General features: G+C 37.0%; 1 protein-coding gene across 1 annotated transcript in view; it reads left to right on the top strand.

The window, feature by feature from the left end:
- Positions 1–12,080, top strand: part of LOC150100740 (uncharacterized) — a 108,038-nt gene that overhangs the window by 44,850 nt on the left and 51,108 nt on the right. The window contains exon 5 of the mRNA XM_090401992.1: positions 8,046–8,105. Coding sequence (XP_090258118.1) covers positions 8,046–8,105 — 60 coding nt within the window. The remainder of the gene's footprint in view (positions 1–8,045; positions 8,106–12,080) is intronic.

Raw genomic sequence — 12,080 nt, 5'->3', positions numbered from 1 at the left:
TATTTCCAAGTTTTCTTTTCAGTAGAATGTTTTCCCTCTTTCCTCTTTCCTTTAGTTACCCTCAGCCTTATGTTGCACCATAATGATGCCAGATGGGATAACCTCCATGACTTGTATTCCTCTCTTCCATAGTGTGATCACTGTTTCTGCTATCCTCATTCAAACATCTGACCCATCCAAATAACAGAAATTATTCTTGCTGGAATGAAGTCTTTGTTTACCATTCCATTCAGAATTCTTGCCCCCTATCCGACCCTTGACTCAACAGTATATTAAGGCAGTTAAGCAAAAAATTCAACATAGAATAAGTAGCTTGAGACAAAAACTAAGCCTGACATTCAGCCTACAGCTGCTCACAATAGCTGGAAAAAAAAAAAGAGAGAAAAATTCATACATCCAAATTGAGCATTTAAAAGGCCAAATGCAGGCAACTGGTCTCCTCTTCAAAAAGCCTTTGTCTTTTAGTCCCTAATCAAGCCATCTTCCCCACCTGTTGTGGATGTGATCATCATGATATCATCAAAATATAAGACTAATTCTCTGGCGTTATTCTTTTCCTCCAGCTCTTCCATACATGACCAAGGCAAATCAATTCAAACTGCATGACTCCTGGTTTTTCACCAGAAGGATATCAAAAGAAGCATGAATATTTTGTACACCAACAAGACTGATAGAAATTGACTTTTGTTTATGTTGTTTCCCTAATTCCTGTGAATCAAGATTTGAAATGCTTGTTGCACATAATGTAAGTTTGATTTTATATTTTTCAGTAACTGTTTTTGATTCCTATGCTGATAGGGATGAATATGACAGCTTTTGTCAACTAACAAAAGCTGTCATAAAACACACACACTGCAAATTATTTTTACCTGTGTCCATTCTAATCTGGACATATTTGCATGATACTATCTGAAACTTGGCACAAGCCTTTAGAGAATTGTGGAAAGATCCACAAGGATTATGGATTTTATTTATGCTCTGCAGAGCTTAATTTTACCTATTTATCATTATTATTATTACCCCAAGACCTCATGGAGTCAAAGACTCATCTGGGAGGTCCTTTCATCACACACACACACACACACACACACACACACACACACAGCTCATCATACCGTGCCTTAAACACACTCAAACTCCTTGCAGACACCACACTCTCAGGCAAGGCATTCCAGTCACAACTCTGCATGAAAAAAACCTGCTTCTCACTCCCCCTACTCACACCCTCTTTATACAGTTTCTAGGGATGACCTCTAGTCTCCCCCCCGTGATCTCCCACTATTTTCTGTAGAACTTCTCCAGCATTGATCCTATAACAACCCCTTACTAACTTGTAGGTCTCTATCATATCTCCCCTCTTCCTCCTGTCCACCAGACTCTACAAATTACATCTTCTCAATCTTTCCCCACACTCGACATTCCAGAGGTTAGAAACTACCTTAGTGAGTCACCTTTGGACCCTTTCCAACATCTCTTTGTCCTTCTGAAAACCAGGTGACCAAATCTGGGCACAATAGTCCATGTGTGGCCAAATCAAAGCCTTATACAATGGAACAAGAATCTTCCTGCTTCTACACATCAGTGTCTTCTGCATCATTCCAAGAAGCCTTTGTGTTGTCTTCACAATTTTGGCTATGTGGCCCCTAAATTTCAGATCCTTATCCACTGTCATCCCCAGATCTCTTATTTCCTCCACCTCCAACAATATATCCTCACCAAACATAAATTCTGCATTTCATCTTTGTTTTCCAAATTTTGAAACCTTACATTTTGCAACATTGAACTCGCATCCCCATTCCGTGCCCAATCACTCAATTTATTCAAGTCTTCTTGTAAGGCCATAACATCTTCTCTACTCTTCATGGTTCATCCTAACTTTGCATCATCCACAAACAACTGAATATCTCCATCCAAATCTTCACATATATCATTAATATATATAAGTTAAACAGTAATGGCCCTAAAACAGATCCCTGAGGCACTCCACTAGTGACTTTCCTTTTCCTGGATATCGCTCCCCCATACACAACTTGTTGATACCTATCAGATAGCCAGTCTCCAATCCAATGCACTAATCTAATATCCAACCCCATCTGCTCTAGTTTGACTGTCAAGTTATAATAACTTTTGTTAACATAGTTCTTGGAAAGGATCACTTATTAACCAATTTTGTACTTTATTATTTTCCTTTATATGTACTAATCGAGTTGCCATATTAAAAGTGAATCTTTAAGTTCAGATTTCTTTTATTCTTAGCTCAAGACATACAGACTTATTCATGGTAAAATTCTTACCACTAGAGCTTTTGTGATCATGACCCACAGGAAATACATTTGACATTATGATGGAAATTTTGTTTTATAACATATATAAAAATATGACAGAAGGCTAATATTATGCATGAATTTATTAATGATTAAATGCAAAAGGAAGGCAATACCAAAAAAAAATCAATAAAAAATTAGCATTTTATTGAATGTCACATTTCCAACTGGTTCAGTCAATAGAGATATGAGAGAATTTGTAGGTTGATTCAGAAACTTTTTTACCAATTGATTGTAATGTCACATTTAATTAAGTAAACTAAGAAAATGTTCCTAATTTCATCAAAATATCACTACCGAGTATAAAAGTATGAAAATAGTTTCAATGGGTTCTTCCAATTAATCAGTAAGATCATATAAAAATTTATTGTTGATAATCAGTGTAAATTGGCATGACCTACTTAATTAATCCCATGATCCACCAGTGGACCATGATCTGTACTTTGAAAAACACTGCACTGTAGTCAGTTGTAAGTCAGTCATAAAGTCAAATGCAATTATTAATTGTATTCTGCTCTTCTTTTATATGATAACTGGAAGGAAAGAAGGCAAGCTAGTTTGCTGCATAAAAAAGTTGTTTTATGAAATATTTAGAAAAATACTAAATATTTCATGTCCAAAAATGTATAGTATCCATGTATGAGGAATACTTTCTTGGAAACATTTTAAATTAATGGAACTTTTATCTCTGCAGCTAATGAAGAAGGAAACAGAAGATTTATCATTCTCCCATATATTAGCTCTGTGTCCATAAAACTAACAAAAATACTTAAGGAATATAAAATCAAAGTAGTATTTACCGCCTTATTCAAGATGAGATCACTACTAAGATCTGCAAAACTCAACATAACCCACTTCAATATCTGGGTGTTTATTGACTATGGTGTGATTGCTGGTCATCTTTCTATGGATAGTAAAAAATCAATTGAACAATGCATTGAAGAACGTTCGAGATATTGAATACCATAGAAATGAAGCCTCAGCTATGTCATCACACATAATCTCTTCAGCTGACTCACAAGACGCTTTGCAAACGAGACATCAAGTTTTAAATCAGAACTATTGCACTGTTGCTATGATACAACAGGAAGAAAAATATGGGAATCTTTGGAAATAACATTAGATCCTAAACATTCAAATATTAACCAAGGTATTAACTTGTCTGAATACATCCTAGCCTTCATTAATCAAGAACATTCCATGAATGCATAAACACACAGAACATTTGGAACAATTAGAAATGATTTTTTAAAAAATAACATCAGTCTCTTTTATATAACTGCATAACAGTTGTCACCTTTGTTAGTACTTATTGTTTTGTCTACTAGTTTGTTTATTTATGCCTGAAGAAATCGTGTGCAGCTTGGATGAAATGCATAAGTAAATAAATGTTATAAACTTATTCTGGTATGCCTTATAAACTTTAAAATCAAATATTCACATGGCAAAATTTTCATACTTATATGTATATATTTATATAATGAATAAAAATAGGGAAAACATCCTTAGTCCACTAATGGTAGTAAAGAATAATATTTATTGTTTAGTTCAATTTCAAAAAAAAAAGTATTTGTGTGTGTGTATATATATATATATATATATATATAAATGAATAAAAATATGGAAAAAATCATAAGCCCACCCATGGTACTAATATAGTATAGGTTTACAATGATTTGTGAGTGGGAGTCACATAAGAAAAAAAAAAAGAATCAGTGGTAGCAAAGCGAAGTATGTGATATATGAAGAGCAAGACTATATAAAAGATATATGAAGAGATAGCATCAGGGAATAAGAAGAATGAATTTCTTGAGTTCTTAAGGGACCACAATCTTAGGCAGTAAGTAATGGAGGGCACATGAGGGTTAAGAGTCTTATCTGGCTATATCAGAGGATGTGATTGTGAATGGAGTGTCTAATCTTCCCCCCCGGTTGGTGAGAGTGACCCTGAAGTGATCACCTGGGTGGCAGCTAGTCACATAAGAACTTATAGAAGGGATCTATGTAAAACTACAAGGATGGGGATTATGGAAAGCTTAGGAGACAACGGGGTGCTATAGTGCAGAAAGAGGAGATGAGTGAGAAGATATCTGCAGGATAACCATCTAAAGCAGCATGTGATGGAAGCAACTTGAGGTTTATCAGTGTTAGATTTGGTGATATCCTCACAGGATGTGGTTGTGAATGAGATATCAACACTGCCACCTGTTGATGAAAGTGATCATGAGGTATTAGTTTCAAAGGTGGTCAAACTGGAAAACGTTATCAGGAAGGTCTATATGTGGAACTATACGATGGGTGATGATCAGAAGCTTCATAGTCAACTAGCATCAACACATTGGGTTGATAAATTGCATAGAAAAGATCTTGACAGTTCATGGGAAATGATAAGGCAGTATCTAACACAAGCAATGCATAACTGCATACCAAGAGTTAAGCGAATAAATAGAGTAGGAGCGAGATGGATGAATGGTGAAATCAAGCAAGCAGTGGAAGAATATAAAGTGCGCGCCAGAAAAATGACAAGCATGGTAAAAAAGAAAAAGTAGGATATGAGAGAAGATTGACTAGTCAGGTCAAAGCTAATCCAAGGGAATTTTTATGCAAGCAGGAGAGAAAAAAATTAATACTGGTGGATAGTTATGGTAGCAGAATAACCATAGCAAATGATATAGTGGAATAGTGGAATTATTTAATGAACACTTCATCAGTTTATATTGTATTGGTGTGAATGATGCTGTACAAAATTAGAAGGGAGGCAAGAATTAGGAGAATTAAAGGTGAAAGAATGAGAAGTATATCAATTGTTGCTTGGGTTAGATGTTAATAAGGCTGTTGGAATGAATGACACATTCATCATGTATGTTTAAATGTGCAAAAGAATTATCCATGTTCTTGTCCTGGTTATTTAATGAAAGTCTTGCAGTGTGGAAGGTTCCTAAGGAGTGGAAAGAAGGTAAAATAATATTTCTCAACAAGCATGGTTTGAGAACAGAAGTTTCCAATTATAGACTTTTCTGTATATCTGCAGTTGTGATGAAAGTGTTGGAAAAATTGGTTAGAAACAGAATACAGGATTGGTGGACATAATCATCAATGATCGACATAAGATTGTCTATAATGGTCAGCATGGGTTTGTGAAGTGCAGGACTTGTTTTAGCAATCTGCTTATGTTTTATGATAAGGTGATGAACGTTGGATAAGGGAGGATGATATACGCTAATATTCTTGGACTTTGCAAAAAACATTTGATAGATTATCATATGATAAGTTGGTGTAATAGCTGCAGTAGATAGTATATTGATTAGATGGATTGGAGATTGGCTCTCTGAGCAATACCAGCAAGCTGTGTATGATGGAGCTGTGTCTCAGAAAAGGAAGATGACCAGTGGCATGCCTCAGGGTTCTGTTCTTGGGCCCTTACTGTTTAACGTATTTTTTAACATATTTCATGTGGATTGACTTGGGATCTTCAAATATTTGCCAATGATGCAAAGTTATGTAGAATTATCAGTAGTGCTGATGTTAATTCTCTACAGGAAGATTTGAATAGATTTTTAGCTTGGACAAACAAGTGAGGTTGCATTTTTAATATTAATAAATGCAAAGTGTTATTACACTTCGGGTTAGAGATATAAGGCTATGTACTGCATTAGTGGAGCTGTACTTCAGGAAGGGGATGAAATTCAGTATCTTGAGGTGATGGTAGACAGTGGACTGAAGTTCTGGAGACACATCGCACATGTTGCAAAGACTGCACATCATATTGCTGCTATGATAAAAAAAAGTGCATTGGCATGTAGGGATAAGGAGGTGGTGGTGGTGCCTCTATATACGGCATTGGTCAGACAACATATGAACTATTGTGCTCAGATTTGGTCACCTAGTTTTCATTGTGACGTGAAAACACTAGAGAGGGTCCAAAGACAAATAACTGAAGTAATATCAGGACTCTGGAATGTTGTTTATGAAAAGCATTTGAGAGAATGTGGATTACAGAGGTTGGTGGATAGGAGGAAAAGAGGAGATATGATAGAGACCTTCAAGTTAGTTAAGGGAGTCTATCAGATTAATACAGAAGAAATTATAAAAAGAGTGAATGCTAAGATTGGAAGAATGAGAGGTTATTGCTGGAAGTTGTATGAAGATGTGGAAGCATGGTGTGAGGAGTAGATTTTTTATGTGGAGAATCGTTAGTGAGTGGAATGCATTACCTGAGTTTGTTGGCAGTGCAGGTAGTGTAAATAACTTCAAAGCTCATTATGATAGACATCTTACTGGTTAAGTGGGCCTCCCACAATGATTCTGTTATCTCTGTGGAGGTTACCAAATAGTAATAATAATAATAATAATAATAAATCTTTGTGTTGATGGTATTTCTTCTCCCTCACAACTGTGACTTTGGGAAGATGTTAAAGTGTCCAGAGAAGGAAAATTATAGCTATTTTCTTTTTTTATAGTGAACTGGATTCTGGCTGTTTAGAGGTGAGGAGGAAAGAGTAATATGTCAGAGCCATGTGGCCAAATGGAAAACACATAATCAATGTATCTTAGGGAGATAGAAGGTTTGATAACTGTAGTATCAGGAGCATGTTTTTCAGCTCTGTATACTGAAAAAATTGGCTAGGTGGAGATTGAAGGAGGAGGAAGATTGAGAGAGAGAGAGAGAGGGAGTGAACCTATGGCTGTACCCTCTTTATATGGTGTTTTACAAGTTGAAGTAACTGATATAGATGGCAAAACTGAAATTGAAGGGATTGGTAATGCCAATGATGAAAACATTTTTTGGTAAAGTAAAAGTGTCAGGAAAGGGGATATTGGTAAATAAAGAAGTGATGTCTAACCATGATATCAGTATTGTTTAAATTTTAATTTGAAAATTTAAATGAGAGAGGGAAGAATTTTATTATTATTATCATCAACAGACCTCCATGGAGTCAAGAGACTCATTGTGGGATGTCTCACTCTCACATATATAGCTCATATACACTTATATAAGATGAAATAGGGCCAGTAAGGGAGGATTAGCCAAACTTTTAATTTTAATTTAAACTAGCCAAACAGTTAATTAAAGATTTAATTAACTGTTTGGCTAGTTTAAATGAGTTGTAGCTGGTAATATCTACTATAGATACTCCCCCAACCCACCAACACTTATTGTTTGTGTGTTTTTTGTGTTTTACAGTTTTTATATTGTACTCCCAAAAGATGTCTCTATGATAGAGACAAAATATTAGAACTATTAAACCTGTGTATAATTATTTATTTGTGCTGATTTCATTCCATTAAACCTAATTGTCAACTTTCTATAAGCCTACCAAAATATCTTTCATTTCATCTACCTTTTCTCTCTGTCTTCTACATATAATGTCCCCAGGGAGCACTGTTCATTGGGGGAACAGCTGTTTAAAATACATCAGTAGGTGTTTTTGTTTACATTTTGTCCATATATGTGGTACAATGAGCTGCAGCTTCTACAGTCATCACTCATGTGTAACATTAATATTTAAAAAAATGAAACTCACCTATTGTTTATTGTTTAATTTATTTATTTAATTCTCTTAATTTATTTATGCCCTGATAGTTAAACTGGAAATGTTCTATTCAATCTGCCAACTAGGCCAGCAATAGCAATAAATATTCTATGATTATCTGTAAAAGAATAATTGGATTTTAAAAAATGTGAACAAATTTAATTTAAAAAATCATTTTGTGTTTCAGATTTCTGATCCACTGATGGCAGTCTTACTTGTAATTGACTTTCTTATCTGTGCACTTAATGTAAGTTGATTAAATTTTGAAGTAATTTAACTTTAACCTAATTATTTCAGGATAATATTACCATATATTATATATGGACAGTCTGGTAGTCCTAAATGCTAAAAGGATATAAGAAGTGAGATCAGATTGTCAAATTTAGATGGGGATGAATCCTGATTTCATATATTTATTACTTATATCAGGAATTAACAACTCAGAGCTCTTTGAGAAATGCTTGTTGTTTGGAAGTTAGTTCAGTTTCTTTTAAAATGAAAAGAAATGGAGGATAGTCTGTTTCTATTTTCATGTGGGAATGGATACTTGGGAGAAGGGAGATGACATTAGGTAACACTGAGCCCAGTGGAGTCTAGAGGGGATAATGCTGGGTATAGAAACAATGGCATTTATATGCTTTATACTAATGCCAGGAGTATCCGGAATAAGGGAGAGGAATTGGTGGCGTAGATAGCATCAGCCTGGCCAAAAATTATTGGGATCACTGAGACTTGGTTGACAGAAAAGGATATAATAACAGGAATAGAAATCGCTGGGTACAGCATTTTTCGGCAGGATAGGAGGGGAAAGCGTGGTGGTGGGGTATTGCTTATGATAAGTGACAACCTATGTCCTCTAAGAGTGGAGGCTTTGGAAGGAAGTGAGACAAATGATTTTGAGAGCATAGGGTGTGAGGTAGAGGTGGGCAAGACAGGATATTTAGTGGGGTCTTGCTACAGACCCAGGAGCACAGAGGATGGGGGACCAGGAGATGTTTAGACAGTTAAGTTTGGCAAGTGCAAGAAGAATGATTGTTATGGGAGATTTTAACTACAGTAGTATAAATTGGAGAGAGGAAGATGCATGTAGCAAAAAGGGAATGGAATTTCTAGAATTCTTGAGGGACAAATGTCTTAGGCAACATGTAACAGAGGGAACAAGAGGTTCAAGAGTTTTGGATTTGGTTATGGCAACAGAAGAGTTGATAATAACTGAGATGACATCTCTCCCACCAGTTGGAGAGAGCGACCATATGGTTTTGACTTGGAAAATGAATAAACATGCAGGAGTATCAAAGAGATGGGAACTTATGTGGAATTATAAAGCAGGTGATTATAATAGTCTTAGACGTCAACTTCGGGAAGTTTCATGGAGGGAGGAATTGGAAGGCTGGGATATCATTAGTGCGTGGAAAATTGTGAAAGAATATTTGTTAGCAGCAATGGTAAGTTGTATACTACGAGTGAAGAAGAGGACACAATTTGGAGTAAAGTGGATGACAAACAATATTAAACAGGAATTGCATGCGAAAAAGAGGCTATCGAAGAGATATAAGGAGACAGGTGAAGAAAAGATGCATGAAGAATATAAGACACAGGCCAGAAGAGTGGCTAGTGTAGTAAGGAAAGCGAAACTGGAATATGAGAGGAGATTGGCCCTAAGATCCAAAGAAAATCCTAGGGAATTTTTTAGCTATGTGGCCAGTAAGAGGAGAAATGACTGTGGAAGAATGATATTGTGGGATAAAAATGGGAAGAGAGTGACTGATGCAGAGGGCATAGTGGAATTGTTCAATGAACACTTTATTGGAGTATTTCATCCTAGAGGAGTCAGTTTTTAATGCTAGAGGGATAGGGAAGGTTCGAGGTTTAGAGGTACAGGAGGAGAGTGTGTTTCAGATACTGAGTACTCTGGATGTCAGTAAAGCTTTGGGACTGGATGGTATTTTACCATGCGTTTTGAGAGAATGTGCTAGGGAACTGACAGTGCCTTTAACCTGGCTTTTCAATGAAAGTCTGGCTGCGGGAAAGGTGCCCAGGGAATGGAAGGAAGGTAAGATAGTGCCATTGCATAAGGGTGGTAACAGACTGGAAGTGTCTAATTATAGTGCAGTTTGTGTGTCATCAGTAGTTGTTAAGATCTTGGAGAAAGTAGTGAGGGACCGTATACAGCATTGGGCAGATGAGGGTAATGTTATATGTGAGAGTCAACATGGATTTGTGAAAGGGCGCTCTTGTTTTAGCAATATGCTATCCTTTTATAATAAAGTTACAAGAACATTAGATGAGGGAAAGGCATATACTTCAATTTTCTTAGACTTAGCGAAGGCATTTGACAGGGTGCCACATGATAAGCTGATATTTAAGTTGCAGCACATGGTCTGGATGTCAGATTGGTCAACTGGATTCAGGATTGGCTGTCTGATAGGTATCAGAGAGTTGTGTATGGTGGAGCAGTTTCAAGGAGGCAGAGGGTTACAAGTGGGGTCCCACAGGGCTCAGTACTAGGACCTATATTGTTTAACCTTTATATCAATGACATTGCCAGTGGATTTCAAGGGGATATTCAGTTGTTTGTGGATGATGTGAAGCTGCGAATAATAGTGCAGATGTGGTAGCCCTGCAAAAGGATTTGAATAAGCTAGATAGATGGGAAAATGAATGGGGATGTCGGCTTAATGCAGCAAAATGTAAGGTCTTGAGGTTTGGGAAACATCGATGGGATGCTGCATACTCTATGGGAGGAGTTATACTGGAGGAAGTAGGGGAGACAAGAGATCTGGGGGTTGATGATTGATAGAAACCTGAAATTTAGGGGACATATTGCAAAGGTGGTGAAGGTAACACAGAGGATTGCTGCAATTATGAGAAGGACACTGACCTGCAGAGATAAAAGGGTTATCATTCCTTTTGTATAAGTCTCTGAGAGTATTGGTCACCAGGATTTGGTCCCCAGGATTTGAAGGGGATAAATTAACCTTGGAAAGGGTACAAAGACGGATGACAAAGATGGTTTCAGGACTGTACAATTTTGGTTATGAGGATTGGCTGAGGGAATGTGGACTGCAGAGTTTGGTGGATAGAAGAAGGAGAGGTGATATGATTGAGACTTTTAAACTGTTGAGAGGCGGTTACAAGGTTGACACTGGGGAGTTCTTTCGCATGGTTGAACAACGGGAAGGAGTGATGACAAGAGGCCATCCCTGGAAGTTACGAAAGGAAACTGTGAGCAAGAGGGTGAGGAGTGGTTTCTTTGCATGGAGGGTGGTTGAACCATGGAATGCATTGCCTGATGGAGTGGTGAGAGCAAGAACGGTCAATGAGTTTAAGGAGTGATATGATAGACTTTGTGTTTCTTAGGGGGGGGGACCTCCCCTCGATGAATCTTGACAGACTTTATGTTCTTAGGAAGGACCTCCCTTGATGAGCCTTTTGACTCCATGGAGGCCTGAATAATAATAATAATAATAATAATAATAAAGTAAACATAATAACATAAAAACAATAAATAATAACAATAAAGTAAAGTAAAGTAAACAAGGGGTGCTTAAGGGTCAAAGCTGTATAACTGAGAGGAGACCTCCACATAGCCTTTAAAGGAATGCGGAGAACCGACCAGGGCTTCTGACCTAATGTCCAATCCTCACCTTCTCGTGGTGCACCCTGTTGGGTATCTACTTTGATACTGAACGAACGAGGATGGGCTGGCAATTTGGGATTTAGCCGACCAAATTGTATTCTTATTGGTTAAACCAAAATAAAAAATGATGGTACAACATGACAAAATTTCATGCCGGCTGGGGCGTCGCCCGGTTAAACAAGGCCCCCGTTGTTTTCGCCAGGGAACCAGGGCGAACAGCGAAAAGTCAGCTACTGGAACAAATCTGAAAACAAACCCCAACTCAACATCACCAGAGTTAAAGATCGGTACTATCAACGTAAGAAGCCTAAATGGCAAAGAAATGGAGCTAGCTGAGGAATTAGATAAGTACCAGATTGACATAATAGGGGTGACTGAAACAAAAAAGACCAAAACTGGTGAGATCTTTCTGAGCAATAAATACAAAATGTTATATTCAGGCAATAACAATCAAGGAAAAGAAGGAGTAGCCATAGTATTCAACACAAAATACGAGGCTAATCTTCTTGAATGGCAGTCAGTCTCAAGTAGAGTAATGTGGGCAAATATGAGAATGGGGAACTGGACAATGAGACTTATTTG

This window comes from Typopeltis vanoorti, chromosome 12 (genome assembly GCF_054136105.1).
Source record: "Typopeltis vanoorti isolate ZY-2024b chromosome 12, IOZ_Tvanoo_1.0, whole genome shotgun sequence".
Classification (NCBI taxonomy): domain Eukaryota; kingdom Metazoa; phylum Arthropoda; class Arachnida; order Uropygi; family Thelyphonidae; genus Typopeltis; species Typopeltis vanoorti.
The sequence above is the reverse complement of the archived record's forward strand: the minus strand, read 5'-3'. Positions and strand labels throughout refer to the sequence as shown.